The sequence below is a fragment of the Nicrophorus vespilloides genome, unplaced genomic scaffold (genome assembly GCF_001412225.1).
Source record: "Nicrophorus vespilloides isolate i.1.1-1 unplaced genomic scaffold, Nicve_v1.0, whole genome shotgun sequence".
NCBI classification, from domain to species: Eukaryota; Metazoa; Arthropoda; class Insecta; order Coleoptera; family Silphidae; genus Nicrophorus; species Nicrophorus vespilloides.
The window spans coordinates 1-19,887 of record NW_017097114.1 but is presented as its reverse complement, the minus strand read 5'-3'; the positions used below and the strand labels follow the sequence as shown (position 1 = coordinate 19,887).

General features: G+C 40.9%; 4 protein-coding genes across 6 annotated transcripts; 2 read left to right on the top strand and 2 right to left on the bottom strand.

The window, feature by feature from the left end:
• Nucleotides 1-1,079: 1,079 nt before the first annotated feature.
• On the bottom strand, nt 1,080-3,637 carry LOC108558960 (DDB1- and CUL4-associated factor 12). Its single transcript, XM_017916063.1, has 6 exons — nt 2,946-3,637; nt 2,665-2,886; nt 2,435-2,599; nt 2,158-2,373; nt 1,901-2,089; nt 1,080-1,830 (listed from the first exon to the last, which is right to left on the bottom strand). Exons 1-6 carry the CDS (start codon nt 3,351-3,353, stop codon nt 1,675-1,677), a joined length of 1,356 nt encoding a protein of 451 aa, XP_017771552.1. The 5' UTR covers nt 3,354-3,637; the 3' UTR covers nt 1,080-1,674.
• A 256-nt stretch (nt 3,638-3,893) lies between these two features.
• On the top strand, nt 3,894-8,583 carry LOC108558957 (actin cytoskeleton-regulatory complex protein PAN1-like). 3 transcript variants are annotated; one of them, XM_017916058.1, is made up of 8 exons: nt 3,894-4,376; nt 4,438-4,599; nt 4,751-6,150; nt 6,770-6,878; nt 7,247-7,599; nt 7,655-8,198; nt 8,259-8,388; nt 8,449-8,583. In XM_017916058.1, exons 1-8 carry the CDS (start codon nt 4,156-4,158, stop codon nt 8,473-8,475), a joined length of 2,946 nt encoding a protein of 981 aa, XP_017771547.1. In that variant the 5' UTR covers nt 3,894-4,155; the 3' UTR covers nt 8,476-8,583. The 3 variants fall into 3 exon arrangements, with proteins under 3 accessions (XP_017771547.1, XP_017771546.1, XP_017771548.1); XM_017916057.1 differs by having other exon boundaries at nt 6,758-6,878; nt 8,449-8,582; XM_017916059.1 differs by lacking the exon at nt 4,438-4,599 and having other exon boundaries at nt 3,896-4,376; nt 6,758-6,878; nt 8,449-8,542.
• An 860-nt stretch (nt 8,584-9,443) lies between these two features.
• Nucleotides 9,444-13,108, bottom strand: LOC108558958 (zinc finger with UFM1-specific peptidase domain protein-like). Its single transcript, XM_017916061.1, has 9 exons — nt 12,575-13,108; nt 12,397-12,517; nt 12,161-12,339; nt 11,634-11,829; nt 11,154-11,438; nt 10,806-11,087; nt 10,526-10,751; nt 10,243-10,466; nt 9,444-10,178 (listed from the first exon to the last, which is right to left on the bottom strand). Exons 1-9 carry the CDS (start codon nt 12,817-12,819, stop codon nt 10,134-10,136), a joined length of 1,803 nt encoding a protein of 600 aa, XP_017771550.1. The 5' UTR covers nt 12,820-13,108; the 3' UTR covers nt 9,444-10,133.
• A 105-nt stretch (nt 13,109-13,213) lies between these two features.
• On the top strand, nt 13,214-15,644 carry LOC108558959 (diacylglycerol kinase epsilon). Its single transcript, XM_017916062.1, has 7 exons — nt 13,214-13,667; nt 13,732-14,028; nt 14,081-14,446; nt 14,511-14,825; nt 14,881-15,046; nt 15,102-15,241; nt 15,300-15,644. Exons 1-7 carry the CDS (start codon nt 13,440-13,442, stop codon nt 15,465-15,467), a joined length of 1,680 nt encoding a protein of 559 aa, XP_017771551.1. The 5' UTR covers nt 13,214-13,439; the 3' UTR covers nt 15,468-15,644.
• Nucleotides 15,645-19,887: the final 4,243 nt, after the last annotated feature.

Below are 19,887 nucleotides of genomic sequence, written 5' to 3'. Positions count from 1 at the left end.
TGCATATTACACATTCATAATATAGAAAAAATTATATAAAAAAATAATAAGAAAATCATATTTTATAAAAATATTGTGTATAAACAAATAGATACATAAAAAAAATAATAAGAAAATATTGATTAATAAAAATATTATGTATATACAAATAGATACATACAAAAAAATATTTAAAAAAATAATAAATAAAATATGGATTAATAACAATAATAAAATAAATAAATAAAGATATATACAAAACAAAAGAATGAAAAAATAAAAAAAAATTAAAAAGATGAGAGAGAATATGGACGTTCCACATTTATTCCTCTCCTGTAAAATATTATAATGATGTTCAATGTGCAATGCAAATTTATTTTTATTGTAATTATAAATGTGTATCGTATTTTTCAATACGATCTTATAGATTGTGTAAACTTATATTTCGTTCATGTTTTGTGTCGGTTGTGTGTCATTTCTTTGTGTTCTTCTGTTTCAGGTACCTAGATCATAGTATTTCCTTCTATCCTAAATTTCCCTTATTTCCTTTTGAATCCTCCCGGGTGTGCGGTCGCGCGTTTGCTCTCATTTGCTGTGAACGAGAGCAGCGACTTCCACGTGGCCGCATCCCCAGGTGCAAAAGGTATATCACCTTCTCTCGAAGATGATAACCAGGTATCAATTCAAGCGCAATACATAGCCTCTGAATTGATGCAAGACCGTTTCGCATATGACCTTCACGAGGTTGCACCTGTTTTCATACAGAATATGTATACGGATCTCGTTTTGATCCACTAGATTTACCATACGCTGGTTTATCTATGGGATTAAAATTAAATTCTATATCCAATTCTAAAATCCATTCAATTCATCAGTGTTTCGCCTATTAAATTCTTACACAAACAACACAAAAAACAAAATGTGTGCTTCTCGAATTAGGCGATTTATAGAGGTGTGTGGGGTGAGGTAAAAAAAAGTTTGGCAGACACTGGTTTACTGTTTCGATGCAAACAACTTTGTTTTATTAGAAAACTCCCGCTCAGAATTTCAAAATTTTCAAAAATCATGTTTTTTGATAGTGAGTAATAAATAATAGTAATAATAATATATTAAATATTTATTTAAATTTGAAGTTATGTACATACAATAAAAAATATATTTAAAAGAAATCGATAGTAAAAACAAACAAAAAAAATAGATATAAAAAGAGAACTAAATTATGAACACACATCTCTTAAAATACAATTAACTATCTAAAACCGCCGACACACAGAGAAAGCATATACCTACAGACAATGAAGACACGCAGCATTCAATCGTTCAAATAAAATTATTATTATTAGTCACCTAAATTAGTCTAAATTAAAAAATTTAAAAAAACAACAAATACATCACATCTCAATGAAAAAATACGCAGTCACTGCCTAACTCACACTCAGTTCTCTTCACAATAAACGTGAAGCAATAGGAAAAAAAAAATGTAATTCGTAATTATAAGGAATTCGATTGTTGATGTGGATTATTTAATTTGAATTGATTATATAGTAAGTTCGCATGTGAGCATGTTTTCCGTTGCAGTCAATTCTCTCTAATATTACTGATCGCTGTTTTGAGCGTCGCGTCGCGTCGATCGTTGCAAGAGAAATTGCTAACGGTTTGCGAACTTACAAAGAATTGCAATAAAATATACCTACATTATTGCCACAAGCCGGCATAGTTTCCGGTCAAGGTGGCGGACAGAGGACCACCGGCAGTGAACAGACGCGTCCCACTCGTGTCGTAACAGTGCGTGTAGATGGCCGGAACGTACTTTACGTTCTGTACATTCTCAATATGTTCCTCGTCTGGAAACTGTAATCATCATCATCATCGTTAATGAGCGAACATAATATACATAAATATATCGATGAGCGGCACTTACGACGTAACCACGACTTGCTTTCAGCACGACCGTCCTCGACGAGTTTATGCTAGACTCTATAAATTTCCCAGCCTTCAGATCGTAGAACAGAATCATCCCTAATCCAGTGCCGGTCGTGAGGATATCACCTTGGAAACTGGCGGAACGCACGCCGCATCCAGAGTGCCGAGACGAAATTTTTCTCACAGCCTACCAAACATTCACAATTAATTCTGAATCCTCCACACTTTGTCTCATTATAATTCTATATGTTTCACCTGCAACGTCCTGCAATCTAACAGCAAGGTGTACGAGCGACTCCCGATCGCGTACAACCCTGAATCTTGCACCGCCAAACAGACGTTCTCTTGAGTCGAAGGCAGCTTTCGCGTCAGTTTCTGCTTGAAGGTTTCCGCACTCCACACGTGAATGTATCCATTGAGACTCAAAGCTGCCACTTCTTTGTACGCCTTATTAAACGTTATTGCTCTCACCTATAAAACATACAACTATAGTTTTTCTATTTCCTCCTGCTAATAGAACAAACACACTCACCTTTTGTGAATTTTTACAATCCTTGACTGCTTCAGCTGTAATACTTTTGTATATATGTATATCCTGTTTCTGTTCGACCACTTCAGGCGTAATCCTCCACAGTGCCATTTTATCACAAGACCCAGACACGAGAAACTCGTCATCCAGCCAGCACATATCGAACACCTAAAGATTGATTTGAAAGAATTAATTTCATTTGTTCGATAGAAACATTCGAAGATGGAACATACCCAATCCTTGTGGGCATTCTCGCCGACGCAAACTGGATCCAAAGTGGGCAACCTGTAGACGGCGATATCGCACGCGTTCCTCGCGGCCGTCGCGAGCAGCGTTTTCGACGGATTAATCTGCACCGAGTGTTTGCCACACTGATGCTGCTCGGTGGGATTCCTTCTGCTCACCAACGAAGGGATCTGATCCAAAGCGTGCGTGACTACATCGTAGACCATCAACTGTGAATCAAATACAATAGCATTCGCATTGGCGTTAGTTGTTAATCTCTTGACTTTACCTTATTGCACTTTGTACCGAAAACAACCTGTCTATCACTCAGCCACTGCGAACAAAATATCTTATTCATGTTACCCAAATTGACTGGTGTCTCTTTGAACATTTCATGTGTGAGGATGTGCCTAGAACCGTAATCACTTTTGATGCTCCTAATGTCTCTGCTGAGCATTTCTCTAGTCCGAACATAGTCCACTATATTATACGACGTTCTCAGCACCTCCTTCTGCGTGGTCAAACTCTCCTCATCACTGTCACTATCATCGTAGCAGATGAAGTCCTCGGGCTTGTCAGGTTTCCTGTTTCGCTCCAAGCGTGCTGCGGTGGCTTTGTTGCTCCTCTCCTCCAGCCTCTGCAGTATCGAGCAAGACGGAGTCCTGCCATATATCGGGTGCATTCGAGTCTTGGACATTGGAATTCGCTATTCTACCACTCACTCTTTAACACTATTTACAAAACGCGTTTCGTGCACTCTCCTAACTTAAAACTAGTCACAAACACATCGTCCCGCCGTGCCTCCTGTCCTTTAGCCCTGCCACATCCGTACGATTACATACAATTAATTACAACATTTATAAATAACATAGAAATATTTGTCAACAAATAAAATGACAGATCTAACTGGATGTAACCACAATCAACTAAAATTGCTCGACTAGAACAGTTGTCAGACGTTCGCAACCACAAATACACAACATTTTTATTGTTTATATCGTTTATATCCTCAATAATAATACAATAAATAACAATAACATAGCTAGGATAGATTCAAATGAAACTCATAATATAATTATCGCTTTAGTATGAAGTCTCTGTGTAAAGAAAATAAGATAATATTGCAAGTGTAGTTGGACAACACGGCTTGCAAACTGTGGGGTGTGGATATAAAGCGATCTACATTACCGGCACCATCTTCATCTTAATTGATCATCGCTGATGGCTGGCGATGATAGAAACTATAATAATTCGTGATTACATAAAAGATTGAGCAATTTCATCGGAATGCCGCTAATCAATAATTAACCGAAGAGTGTGTTGATTGAGTTTTTTGAGTTGCCTACGATAGGAAAAAGTTGGCAATGCAAAATAAAATGCAATGACATAAACAAAAGAAGATGTCTTCTTAGAATTTAATGTGTCCTAACATGAATGAATTAAAAGTGTATTCTTGAAGCTCCACCACGAAACGTCTGGAAAGTGCGTAGAAAGTAATAATGTCGAAGAAAAGTACAATCGAAGTGTTCCAAACGAAGATCTCCAGGAATGACCGGTTTGCTCAAATGTCTCATCAGGAGAAACTCATCGAACAGAAGAAGAAGGAGATCCAGGCGAAGCTGGAGCAGAAGCAGAAGGCTGCAACAACGGATCACTCTGCAAGGAGCACCAGCTCCATGGTGACCGGGAGCAGTTGTGCATCAGCTAAACAGGCTAAAAGGTTTGCCTCATCTTTGTAACTATTGTGTTTTTTTTTATGTTTTTCATTGAGATGTATTTAGCCCGGTGAAACAGCAGGTGAAGAAAGCTTTTAACTTTAACACATTCTCAAGTGACGGAACTTTCATGAAGCAATTTAAGCAGCTGAAAGAGAAGAAGCATCATGATTATAAAGATTCTAAGCAAAAAATGTTTAAATGGGACAATCATGACAGATACAATAGGTAATAAGTATGTTGAGGAGGAGAATATTATATATTTTCAAGTTGCAAGAGAAATCACATGAAATATGAGATGATATTTGATAAATGTGTGTTATGTAAAATGAAATATTGGATTTTGCCATTAATTGAATATATATGTCTTTGTTTGTAGTGAGGATAGGAGCAGAAGTAAATGGAAGAGGGAGGGTTTACTAAAGGATGGTGGTGGTAGTAGAGTGATGCAGAAAGTGAGGACCACGAGATTTTCAGATAAACCTTCGCAGAGTTTCGAACCAAAAATAAACATAAGCTCCTCGTACAGCAGTCTCATCTCGCAGTCTCAGTCCAATTACGATGGTCAATCGATGGTGCAGGATGTGACCGGACAACCGTTGCTTAAGAATCTCGTCGCGCAGAACGTTCAGTTTCCACTGTCCCCGCAAAACTCGACGATCATCGCCGCGGCACCATTGCTGCTGAACGTGCCGCCTCCGCAGATCTCGAGTCTGCAAAGTCAGATGGTGCTGCAGCCACCGCAGCAGACGATGGAAATGGTCGATCTGTGTCCGACGACGACTACGACGACGGTCATCACGACTGTTACGCTGCCGCCGCTTCAAGGACAAACGACCGATAACGGTGGTACTGCGATAATAACGGTACCTCCACCGTGCATGCCACCCACCATCGAATTGTCGAGCATACCGCCGCCGAATCCGATTCAGGTGCACAACATACCGCCGCCGGAGCCGCTGAACACTCTCACCATCCCACCGCCAGCTCCGCTTCAGGTCCAGAACATCCCTCCGCCATCGCCGATCCATCTGAACGAAATACCGAACCCGAAGCCGTTGGACATTCTCAGCATTCCGACGCCGTCCGAACCGATGGACGGCGGCAGCGGCGGCGGAGGTGGTGGTAGTGGCAAACCTTCGATGGTGGAACACCGAAACCCTCCGGACTTTATCAAGAACATCCCGCCGCCGAACAAGTCGGTGCCACCGCCGAACCTCAACGATCAGATATCATCGATCGTGGGGCAGACGAAGCCGGTGGTGCAGCAGCAGCAGCAACAACAACAGCAGCCTCCACCTCCGCCACCCTCGACTACCTCGATACCTACTTGCCTTCCACCACCTAACATCATGCCGCCGACGTCCATGCCGCCGCCGCAGAACATCCTACTTGCACAACAGCAGCAGCAAGCGCCGCAGAACATTCTACTTGGACAGCAGCCACCGCAACAGTATATGCAGTTGCAGTCGCTGCTGCCGCCTCCATCGCAGCTAGTCAACATGCAGCCGTCACTCCTGGCCGCCCAATCTATTCTGTCTCCACCTCCCTCAATCGGTATAGTACCGCCCCCGCCCATCAACATGAACTGCCCGCCTCCGGCTCTTCAGCAGACCGGACCAATGCAAGTGCCTCCACCGCCGCCGCCGCCTCCTCCTCCAGTGCAGTCCGCGTTCATCACTCAAATGCCTCCGACGATGCTTACGGCGACCGCAACCAACAACGGTCAGCTATTCCAACTCATCGAGTCGCAGACCATCACGGACGTTAACACTCCAGGTAACAATATAATTTCCATTCGACGACGTTGAACGATCTCTCACATGTTTTTATTTTATTCAAAATTATTATTACTATTATGTTAACGTGCGCTTCACATTAACACTGCCTCTCTTCCCCAACAGTAACAGGTACTCTATAGCAGATGTCCGACACAATTCATTCATTCATTTATTTATATATATAATATTTATATATATACATATTTGAGATGTTGAACCAAAATTACAAAATATGTTTGTCTATGTTTTCTTTTCTTTTTTTTTCTCTGTTTCTCTCTTGTAATGGGCTGGTGGCGGCACCATTCTTTAACGCATTAATTCCCAACATTATGGTATATAGTAATCATGCATTGTATTGTAGGAAACAAACAAATAAGTATGGGAGTTAACGTGTTAAAGTTTATTTGAAAATTTGGGATAAACACACACTAATGATAATGAAAATTTCAAATTTGAAATTTCGACATAACATTGTAGAGCAGTAATTTCCCAAATTGTTCAGATTGTCTAAAATTACTGATGAGTAAGTGGGCGTGTCGCAATGGGCCAGTCGGCCAGCCCAGAACGGTGCGTAGGTGTGGCATGTTTAGTGACGGTTTGTGAAGTATTTCCCTCAGGTTCGGCCGATTACGAGGCGATGGCGTCTCTGGGACGCATGGTGGCTCAATGCGGACAGGGCATCGAGGACATCGTTCGGCAACGCAAAAATCAAGATCCCAGTCTGTGGTATGCAGGCCTGTTCTCTTCCACAGCTCACCGCTGTTTCTTTAGCTAAAATTAATTACAAAACAAACAAAACAACAACAATTGTACAAAGAAAGTATATAATCAACACCCCCACCTCATATATCTATATATATATATTGAATTGAATGCCTGCCATCCTTACACTGCTCTCTCTCACGCGCGCGTTTTCCCTAGTAGATTTTGGCAGTATATATTTTCGCAGTGTAAGTGTGGTGTGAGTTTTACCGAGTGCCTGCGTTGATTGCGAGAATAAGAGTTGCGAATGTGAGCGAAATAGAGAGTTTATTGAGTGTGCGTAAGTCGTCGGCCTCGACATTGTTGACCTGTATTCCTGGTGCATGTTTTAGGTTTCTGTTCCACAAGGAGTCCGCTGCCTATCAGCAATATCTGCAGATGGTCGAACAGTTCAAGTCGGAGATGGTTGCGACGACGACGACGACGACAGTCTTGGACACGAGCGACGATTACAGACCGGAGGACATTTACGAACCGGAGATGCCCAGCGATGTTGGTGATTTGCTGATGATGACCACGACGGTGACGACCACGACGACGACAACTGTAGTAGATGATAGTAGACAACAACATCATCACCACCAAGGAAGCAAACGTAGAAGGAAAAGCCGTTGGGGTAACAATGAGGAACTCTCTTTACCATCGACGGGTTCCGTTGATTTACCACCTCAGCCCAAGAAAGGAGGTAAAAGTTGTATGCAACGTTAATCTTCTCATTTCTGATTGTCGTATTGTTTTAGGTAGCAACAAAGCTCCTCGTTTTTCAACGAAGGTGACGAGAAACGATCCGGCTCTGATACAGTACGCGGTTAACGCGTTCGGTTCCACGAATCTCAGCGAGGAGGAATGGTGCAAGGCTGAGGATCATTTCAAAATTAACTTGCTGTACCAGGATATGATCCGCAAACGGCAGGAGGTGGAACGGCTACAAAAGACCGGCCTCAACAAGTACGAATACGATTCTGACGAGGAAACGGAGGGCGGCACCTGGGAGCACAAGTTGCGCGAAAAGGAGATGGTCGCCACGCAGCTGTGGGCGAACGAACTGACGCGTCAGGCGGAGGGCAAGCATCACATCGGCGATTTCTTGCCACCCGAAGAGTTCAAAAAGTTCATGGAGAAAAGCGAGGCGGCCCGCGACGGCAGGCACGTTGACATCTCCGATTACAAGGAGTTCAAGCTGAAGGAGGACAACATCGGTTTTAAGATGTTGCAGAAGCTTGGCTGGTCCGAGGGTCAGGGTCTGGGCTCTGAAGGCAGCGGCATTCTGGAGCCGGTCAATAAGTATTCATACACTTTGCACTCTCTTTACACCCTAATTACTATTTGCTGTTTGCTTTTCAGAGGATGTCTAAGGGATTCCAACCAGGGTTTAGGATTGGATCAAGCGGAGAACATTGCCACCAACGACGATGAGTACGACGCGTACAGGAAACGAATGATGCTGGCTTACAGATTCAGGCCGAATCCTTTAGTACGTACAATATCTTACAAATGCAGATGATTATTATGAATCGATATTTTCTTTTTCCAGAATAATCCCAGGCGACCTTACTATTAAATCAATAATATGTTATATTTAAAAATTATAATTATGCTCAAAAAAATTACAGAAATATATATATATATTGTTTTTTTTTAAATATATTATCAACATCATCCGATTATTGCTCACCACCTGTAATTATAAAAGAGAACTTACCAATAAGTATAGTATGCTAGAAACAACAACTGTTTCAACTTATCCATGGCATACGTGATTAGGAAGTAATATTTAATGAAAACTCGTTTCGAATTAACATTTAATCGTTTTTATTTCATATTTTTTTTTTTGTACAGTACAGAGAGCGTAAAGTGTTCAACAACAGTATTTAGTATAATTTAATTTGATAATAATAGTAATGACAATAATAATAATAATTAAAACTTGTTACACAATAAATCGATTCAGATCTGCTTGATTTCCTCGTTCACAGTATTCATGACCATCATCGTCATCATGTTTAGTTCCTAATAATAAAATATGTCACTCTCTAAATAGGCTTAAGCTTTTTCTTTTCATTTTTGTAATTCACTCGTCTCGTTCCCTTCTCATCTTCAGCGTTGTTTTCGTGTGTGTTGTTTCTGTGGTGTTTTTCTTGTATTTTTGTCGTGATGTATGTGTGTATGTGTATATATATAAATGTTATTTATGTACGTTGTGGTGTGTGTGTTTGTGTGTGATTATTACGTGGCAAATCCATTTTTTTGCTGGCAAGTTCAGATTCCGCCCGTTCCACTAGTTTTCTTTTCGTTTTAGTTTGTAATTTTTCTTATTTAGCTTCTTCCCATTTACATATTACTATTATTCTTATTGTCTCCATTAACTAATCAATTCACTCGATTCGACAATGCGTTCAATGCGACCCTGCTCGCTGCTCGTTCCTTCGGCTATTTCCGTTCTTCCCGAAGACTTTCGGAAGTCCTATCTGTTTCTAAGGCAGAGAGAACTTGCATCTTCTCTTTTCTATTAACTCATTGTGTCTTTACTATTTTTTTGTTCTTCTCTTAATGACTGAAAACAAATCGAAACGAAACACCGGTGTCTAGACAAAAACTCACTACATTTAATAATAATAATAATTCTTAATAACAAGCGTTAAAATTTCTTTAAGTTACGAATGAAAATGATCGCTTCAGTAATGAAAAAATATGTATAATTTTTTTTTTTTTGATTCAATGCCACCAACGCATGGTATCATCATCTCCTTACTTAGTGATATTTTCTATACCTTTTTTTCCCTTTAAATCTGATTATAGATTCTCTCTCTCTCTCTTTGATGGACGTCAATTAAGTTTTATTATTTTCATTAATTATATTTATATAAATCCTTAAGGTTTAATAAGTTACTTGCTGTTTTCTTTCATTAAAACAAATGTTCGGTGCGTAAAATAGATATTTTCTCTGATTAAACTGTTGAATTATGGTTATAGAGTTTGTAAAATGTAATTAAGAATCTGTTATGGATATTATAGTACACTTCTTTCGGTTTCTGTTCTGTTTCGGGTTTGTTGTTGTAGTTTGTTTTTTAAATCAGAAAAAGAAACGTTCCTCGAAAATTCATGAACAGCAAAGGTGGTGTGAATTCATTAGACTAAAACCGTGGAATATATAATATATATAGTATTTAAACAAGCCAATTTTGAGATCTCTAGTGCGGACGATGCCCGATGTCAGCCTCACCGATCTTGAGGGATCCTGTGGCCCCTCAATATTTTGCTTTGCTGCAATTGTATAAAAGAAAACTCGATCTTTGTTTGGATGGATCGGAGATTCTAGGAGACGTACCTGATATTGTTCCTCGGTGTCGAGAGTGCCGACGACCGCGACGATCTGATACTGGCGAGCCTTCATCGAAGCCTCGCTCTTCCTGAGCAACCGAAGAGCACCCGCCGAAGAGCTTGTGTCACCGAACTGAGCCATCTGCTGGGGCGAGTGACTCGGATCCAGAACCAAAAGCACCAGCGTTCCGTCCTTCTGAACTTCGATCCCCATTATCGTTCTGCTGTGCCCTGCAAACAAGACGTGTAATTGCTGCTGCTGCTGCTGTAGATGATCATCTCTGCATTACCTTGATGCTGCAAGTAAAGTGGCGCGACGAAATCACCATTGGGACAGCCTTCGAAGTATTTGAGGACCCATCGGAAGAGTTCGGGATGGCTTCCGCCGGCGCCCGTCGGCCTATGGAAGTCGATCAGCTGGCATTTAATGCGCAGGAAGGCGAGGAGGGTTACCACTTCGGTAGCCCCAATCCACTTCCGCGTATTCACCAGTTTGCTACCCAGTTGCTCGGAGCCCTGATATCATTCTATCAATATTCTTGACACAATTGAATTAATGTTTAGTCTCACCTGTATATCGAAGCCTTGCGACCAAGCCAACTCGATCAGACTCTGCAGACGTGATATGCTGGGCACGGAACTCCTGGGTGGTCTCTGATCCTTCCACAGCTTGTAGAGCCGCTCGTTGTAGCCGGTGTGCGTGAGCAGGCTGGAGATGAGCATCTGCGTGTTCCTGTAGCCGCAGCCCCAGCCTCTGTCACCGTAAGAGGAAGCGTAGTGATCGACGCAAGTGCACGTCACCGTTCGCACCACGTTCGTCGCGTTGAAACTCATCGCCTTGACGCGAGGCACCTGCGCAACCAAACACCAACAACAGTCAGAAGACATCTCCAGTTTTCGAATGATAGCGTCACTTACGATGGTCCTCGTCACGGAACTACCATCGTCGACGCCGCAGCTTTCCGCCGCTTTCAAATCGAGCGTGCGTTCGTAGTAATCAGCAACGGACATTTCGCCTGCATAAACGGCCCTCTGCATATTCGTTACCGACTGCTCTCGGAAGTTCCCTTGGTCATCCATGCCATACTGGGCTCGCAGCAGCTCAAACTCGCGCTCCTCTCGCTTCCTGAGGGCTTCCCTGTCCACCGGGGCCGGAGACGTGGCAGGAAAATGCGACTCGACATGCCTCGAAGCAAGTTCACCCTTGAAAGAATCAAATACTACATAAGTATTTCCACAAATTTCATTATTCTATACTACTCTACTAGTACTGTGAGTGTTGTTAACTTTACTACTACTACTACAGGAGGTACGCATCTACAGTGCTTTTCGATCCAACATGTACAAAAGACATGAACTCTACGGTAACGTGTAGTATAGCAAGGGAATGAAACTCACATTTTCGTCGAGCGTAATGCCGCAGACGGGGCAGGAGTAGGCGGCCGAGGAGGCCGGCGAAAGAACATCTTTGTGCTCGATGTTTACATGCAATTCGAGATCTGGGGCAGAATTGAACGACTTCGAGCAGAGCGGACACGGGAACACTTCGCCCGTCGATCCGCCCACCGACGGCGAGGTCAAGTCGAAGTGTTGTCTGCAAACAACATATCTCATCAACACACACCTGCGTCCCATCATCGTAAAAAGTTTTAACGCGATGAATGAACAGAAATTGTCTACCCGACCCGAAGACCGATCAAATATTTGATGTTTGCATGAATATACAGAATGAACCAATAAGTTGATTAATTTTCATTCCAAATTAAATATTTCACTTATATTTAAAGATTGGGATCATTATTAGTATTAAAGAAACTGCTCTAGCATGCAGTGTGTAAGTAGACGATCCTATACCGATTTGATAAATGTCAATTAAACTATTGATGAATTGTTGTTGTTGTAGTAAAATGAGAAAAAGGTCTCACCTATTAATATGTTCTTCTAATTCCGTTGGACTACCGCTAGTATAATTACACATTGGACATTGTAGGGTTGGAGAGGCGTTCTTCAGCTTGAGATTAAGACTGGACCTAAGAGGTGAACCCTGGCCATGAGTCGAGGAATTCTTCGGACTCAATTCGCCGCCGCCGTTCACTAAACTATGCTGCAAACAAAATAATAACAACAACAACAATAACAAGAGTGCAAAGTTGGAAAGTACCTTGGGACTTTTCAGATTGATATTGTTGATGTTGTTGGAGGAGGCATGACTGTTGCAGTTCGAGAGGGCCCTGCCGTTCCAGTTCCCGCTGCACTCCCCATTTGTGCTACCACTGAAATCACTGCAAATTAAATGTTAATGTTTCTTGATCATGAGATGCTGCGTATTATCACATTACCTGGGGCTTGCATCGTCTATGAAAGTCATGTTGAGTTCAGATTCTGGTGTGAGGAAGTCCAGGTGGGCCTGGTTGACGTGCAGCAGCAGCTCGGAGGGTGATATGGACCCCAGCTGGCAGAAGGGGCAGACGGCGTGACCGTTCACGTGCGCCGTGTGCGTGTGCACTCGGAAATCCTCCTCTGTGAGGCCCTCCAGACCACATATCTCACAGCAGAAACTAACCTCGGGGACATTGCTAGCCATGGTGATGGTGGTGGTGGTGCTTCAGACCATTTAAACTTGCTGGTCTTCTCCAAGAGTGGTGAGTGCGTGCATGCATTCAGGTTGCGGCTACGACTGGGAAGCGTTTCATGCACTTTACCTAAAAAAATACCTGATGTAAACTAATTAATTCTAAATGCCCATTGGATCATTGAAGGGGTATTTTGACGTCTGTGACCTAGTTTCGGGGCAACCCCCGACACAGTTTGCCTCCGTTGAGGGTTGCATACGATCGAGACGGAGTTCCTCTTCCGCATCGTGCACCCACTGCCGCATTCCAATCGAAATATGTATAAAAAAAAAAAAAGAAAACAACCGACAACACAATAACACGACGAGGTTGTAGATTGCGCTCGATGGGATGCCTACGTTGCGACCCCATTGACTATAATTCCATAATTCTTGTATCGATTTGTTTAGAATCTCTTGCAAATGCATTGGCAGTCATGCTGTGCTGCTCCCTTTACGTTTTGACAAAAAGCACATGACATAATGTGCTGAACATTTCGAAGAATTCCAGTGAACAATTAATACAGTGAGGTGTATTAATTGGGGGGGCGAAGAACGATCAGCAAAATGCAGTTTTACACAGTATTAGACCAATGGTTGTATTCAGTAAATTCCTAAATTTCCAATATCTATACGCAATGAATATGGACAGCAGCACCTTCATTGTATACAACTTTCCCAGTATCTCATACATCGGGGCTGTTGTCATCTGTCTGGCCTCTCTCTACTTCTTTTGCTCGTACAACCGGGAAGCGAAAGATGTACCCATCAGAGATGTCTCCAAAGATCACAGTTGGAGAGCCATCCAGGTCTCATCCAGAGTATGTCATTATGAAATCTATAAAGCGAGCGGAGGTCTAATTTAATGTTATCCCTCCCCCACAGCCCTGGTACTGTTCCATATGTGAGCTGCTTCTGATCAACGGTATCGGAGCCTACTGTGATTGCTGTGGAGTGTGCGCCGACCCTGAATGCATCAAGAAAGCCAACAAAACGTTGATCTGCAAAGTCATCACAAGCAAAAGTGACAGGCATCTGCATCATTGGGTCAAAGGGAATCTTCCGTTGGGAGCCACATGCTCGATATGCATGGAGGAATGCATGGATTTTGGCTTGGCCGATTACCAGTGCTGCTGGTGTCAGAGAGCAGTTCACACCAAATGTTTACCTGCTGTTGAGAAGGTACTTGAATTGTTGATCTGTCTGTATATTGTTGTGAATGAAGGTGTTGCAGGAATGCGATTTTGGGCCGTACAAGTCGATGATTGTGCCGCCGTGGTGCGTGCAAACTGCGCGCATGAAGAGCAGCATCCACAGACATCTGCTGCTGAGGGGCGTCAAAGATCCGGGATGGGAGGATTGGTCGCCGCTCATCGTTGTGGCGAACAGGAAGTCGGGAAACAACGACGGCGGGACGATTTTGTCCGAATTCAGGAAGATACTTAATCCTGCTCAGGTCATCGATCTGGCGGAGCGGCCTCCTGCAGCCGCCTTGCAGTGGAGCGTTCTGGTTGCTCCGAAACCGATTAGGTTGTTGGTGGCAGGTGGCGATGGCACCGTCTCGTGGATGCTTACAACCTCGTATAAAATGGATCTGGAAGTATGATTTAATGATATGGTAGGTACATGCGAAAGTTTATTATGTGGGTGAATTGAATTTGCAGCCTCCTCCAGCCGTATCAATTTTACCGCTCGGCACCGGCAACGATTTGTCCAGGGTTCTCGGTTGGGGCAAGGAGAATTCCACCGATCTCGACGCAGTCAGTATTATGAAGAAGATAGACGAGGCCAAGTTGTCCGATATAGACAGATGGAGGGTGGACATTACGCCTCCGAAACATCTGGGCATCCAACTACCAGCGAAGACGCATTTCATGTACAACTACTTCAGCGTCGGCGTGGACGCCCAGGTAGCTCTGGATTTTCACAAGACGCGCGACAGCAAATTCTACCTGTTCAGCAATCGGATCTTCAACAAGGTCTTGTCTATGATATGTCTAATTATGAACTTTTACGCAAACTGTTCTCTCGCAGATATTGTACTTAATATTCGGGACGCATCAGGTCATGTGGTCCGACTGCAAGAACATCGAGCAGCACTTGGATCTCTATCTGGATGGGAAGAAAGTGGAACTTCCCGAATTGGAGTCGGTCGTCGTTCTGAACATTCCGTCGTGGGGTGCAGGCGTGGATCTGTGGAGTAACGTTAATCAATCGTGATCGTGTTCCTTCTCAACACTTGATAATTCTTGCAGGCATGAGCGGTGATTCCACGACTCAGTCGTACAAGGACGGAGTGCTGGAGGTGCTGGGCATCTACTCCTCGTTTCACATCGCCCAACTTCAAGTCGGGCTCTCCACGCCGCACCGCATCGGCCAAGCTAAGAACGTCGAGGTATTCATTCCCTCTCAACAACAATGAAATCGTTTAAGACTTTACGTTTTCTTTCAAGATCCAGCTGAAAGCAACGTCTCCCGTTCAGGTGGACGGCGAACCGTGGGAGCAGCATCCGGCCAACATAAAGATTTCCATCGTCGATCAGGCCACAGTCCTGGTGAACCGCAAACGTAGTTCAGGTCACAGTTCAGCCTCCTCCCCGCTGAAGATTAATTCAAAATAGACATCCCCCCAATAAAAAACCCACAAAAAAGAAATACTTTTGCATTTATCAATTGCATTGGCACGTTAATTTGAATGATTATGTGAATGTTTCTATCGAATTAGGGGAACAAAAATGATGTTCATCTCGGTTGTTTGTTGTCTTTTCCGTTTATTTATGTTGATTTTAAATATATACACCCATTAAATCAACAAAATCCAATACTATGCAACCCAAACACCATTCTTCGAAAGAGATTGGCAATCTAGATAATATTTTCAAAATTGATTAATTAACAAAAGAAGTCCGACGTCAAAAGTGACACTAACATGTCCGATTTTGAACCATCTCTGTACTTGCATATGTAAATTGATTGTAGCAATTAGATTTGTAGTTTATATTAATTTCGAACGAGGACAGAACAACAATATTGCAAAGTACATAATGCAAATTTGGAGTTGATCAGTTATTGAAACGATTTTTATATAGAGTTCAACGCAACCGATCAATATTATTGCATGGTTTGAAAAACCAAAATATGGACCAATCACAAACGCGGAGAAAGCCTTCTTGCTGCTGCTGCTGCAACACTCCTTCGAAATTGGTTCAGTTTAATTGCAAACTGAATTTAGGGATACATTTTTTTCTTTTGCATAAAGTAAAAACGAATAACAAGAGCTTTGCCTAATGACGCGTGAAGAACTGATTAATGCATGAATATGCATATTGGATATTCACACATCAATTTAGATTGCATCACTCGAGTGGATGGAAATACATTGCAATCAAAATACAAAAAAAAAAAAAATGCGATAAATATTCATTAACGAAGCATGCTTAACATTTTTAATACATGTTTTAATACATAAAATCGAAACGCGGCGTATTTTGCAAGTGAATCGGACGAAAATAGTATCTAAATTTACAATTACGTTGATTGATAGTTTTGAAAAAAAAAAAAATGTTTCGTGTTTCTTGAATCATCATAATCTGCTGGCGCCGCGAGTTGCAGCGATGATGAAGAATAAGAAGGGACACGTTCACGGCCTTCTGAATTATACCAGTTTTTACTAGAGCCCGCTAGATTACTACTTGTATCCATCATTCAGGGTCGCTTTGCAATTGCAATTTGTAATCTCGATGGAATGCGATCTTCGTCCAAAGTTCGTTAAATATCGAGTATTGAAAAAAAAAAGGAGATCATGTAAAATCAAGAAATGGAAGTGATTAATGCGCGTTCCGAGTAATCTGTATTGAAATGCTAGAGGAGAGAGGATAATGGAAAGGATGTAAAAAGTAATAATAAAATAAATAATTGTGATCGCGCCACGCGCCGGTTGGTCGCGGATTGCGGGTGTGTCGTCGCGTCGCGTCACATTCGCGATTAGTTATCAACGTGTGGCACATGCATAATGCCCGCTATTGTACGTAATTATACGTTGGGAACGATTTAATGAACGTGTGCACGTTTCCACGCAAACGTTCCTTCGAATAACGAATGAAATAGACAAAAAGAAAGAGAACTAAACCATCTAGCCAATAGATAACTACTGTTAATCTACTAGTTAACAAACAACAAAACGTATATTTTTATGCGCAAATCTAGAACACTTACGTCAAATTACAAAAACAAAAAAGTCGAAACATGTGAAGAACGCAACAAGTTCTTCCGGTTCACGTTGCGTGCGAAAAGGTATTGAAGATTCGAATTTGGTTAAGTAAACTGTCGCTCAGAGTTTTGCAATTAGCAAGGAGCTACCAAAAGGCTTGCAGCATCAACTGTTGCTTTTCAATAGTTATTACTTTGAAGTGTGTACTTGTTGTTTTTCCCTTGAAACTACCTGGAAATTAATCGTAAATTGAGAATCATGAATGAACAATAAACGAAAGCTGAGAGCAAAATTGCGCAACATCTCTTGCGTTTCAGTGCCAATGCCATGGAAGAAATGTCGACCTCAATTGTTTCGTTGTCCTTCTGCCCCCCACCCACGAAACTCGTGCACCAGTGTTTCTTCGCTTTGTTCTAATTTTCTCAGATCCGTCCGGAAACGTATTCCTTCGAAGCGGCCCAAAAGGTCATCAGTTATGTTAACGCGTTCGCATATGAAACGAGGCCGCAAATCAGTTCCTACTTTTTTTCCAATGACGCGCAGTTTAAAATATGAATTATAAAATTATAGAAATATCAACAATTTAATTACAGTACAGTACAGTTTGAATGCCACTGTGATTTACGGCCTCCTCTGCTTTGATAACGATTCGATTTCTTCCCTCGTTTATCGTCGCGTTTCGCAAGCGACCTTTGCGACGACCCGCCAAAACAAATAAATCACCAATTAGAGTGTGACACAAAAAAAATCGTTACGATCGACGAACTTTCTGAACTCGCTGCGTTATTTTTACATTTTTCTCCTCGTATCGCGTAAATAAACAAATCCGCGGAAAGTTACAGACGTCTGATCTGCTCTGCCTTCTTGATTACGTATCAGATTATCGTGCACATTCATAATATTATCCTTTTTTTTTTCTTTCTGCATTTTTAGTTTATATGTAATTGGACGCGTTCACTAGATCATTTTCATTGTGTATCTATTTGGATTTGTGATAATTTCAATTATGGTTTCACATTTTCACATTGATTTTCTCAGAAACTATAATTGGTAGAAACGGTCCAAAAGATGCATATGAAACTTGAATATTTTGGGAATGTAACGTGTATTCAAATGTTGCTATAGTTTTATCCGTTTGGCTGTGTTTCGCATTCAAAGTTGTAAAAATGAAAAATTAAGCAGTGTCTTTACATTTTACTGATTATCTCAGAAACTATAATTGTTAGAATCGATGCAAAAGATGCATATGAAACTTGAATATTTTGAGAATGCAACGTGTATTCAAATGTTGTTATGGTTTTATCCGTTTGGCTGTAATTCGCATTCAAAGTTGTAAAAATTTAAAGTGAAGAAGTGTCTTCACATTTCATTGATTATCTCAGAAACTACAATTGATAGAATCGATGCAAAAGATGCATATGAAACTTGAATATTTTGGGAATGCAACGCATATTGAAATGTTGCTATAGTTTTATCCGTTTGGCTGTGATTCGCATTCAAAGTTGTAAAAATGAAAAATTAAGAAGTGTCTTCACATTTTATTGATTTTCTCAGAAACTATAATTGGTAGAATCGATGCAAAAGATGCATATGAAACATGAATATTTTGAGAATGTAAAGTGTATTCGTTTGTTGCTATGGTTTTATCCGTTTGTCTGTAATTCGCATTCAAAGTTGTAAAAATGAAAAATTAATAAGTGTCTTCACATTTCATTGATTATCTCAGTAACTACAATTGATAGAATCGTTACAAAAGATGCATATGAAACTTGAATATTTTGGGAATGTAACGTGTATTCAAATATTGCTATGGTTTTATCCGTTTGGCTGTAATTCGCATTCAAAATTGTAAAAATGAAAAATTAAGAAGTGTCTTCACATTTTATTGATTATCTCAAAAACTACAATTGATAGAATCGTTACAAAAAATGCATATGTAACTTGAATATTTTTGGAATGTAACGAGTATTCAAATATTGCTATGCTTTTATCCGTTTGGCTGTAATTCGCATTCAAAGTTGTAAAAATGAAACAGTGTCTTCACATTTTACTGATTATCTCAAAAACTATAATTTATAAAATCGATACAAAAGATGCATATGAAACTTGAATATTTTGGGATTCCAATGTATATTCAAATATTGCTATGGTTTTATCCGAGACATCGTAAATGTTAACGTTGTCCTTTCGCTAGTGAAAGAAATAACTATACAATGTTATGGGAAGCAATTGCAATTCCGTGTAACGGAATTACGCTTGAAATGTTTTAAATTTGTCTAAGGTGAATAATATTATTTATACAAGGTTTTCGCGTGCTTCTCCTTGCCGCTTGTATTAATTAAAATTAGTGCTTTTGTTTTTTACCATTGGTTTGATTCAGCTTCAGCGGCAAAGCCTTCGTCGATAATTGAGGGAATGTTACCATGGCAATTTGTACGTTTACACCAAGAGAAAAGTAAGAAGAAGAAGAACGTAAAGGTCGAATGTAAAATATTCGAGTAAACAAAAATCCCCAGATCGAAAACGAATAATAACGAAGTATCTTAGAAACTGCACTTAATTAAGTCGTAATTCGACTCAATATAAACTTCTTGTATAACTTAAAAACAATAATACGATGTAATTGATTATAAGAAACTAATTTCACAGATAACAAAAAGTAACTAAATTACAGTTACATAACTGATGTATGTTGGTACAAATGCCGGCACGGCAATGCTTTCGAGCATTTTTTAAACTTTGAACACGAATTACAGCCAAACTGCTAAAACCACAGTAATATATCGATTCCAGTTATTGTTTCCTACTAGATTTGAATGTTTCCTACTGGA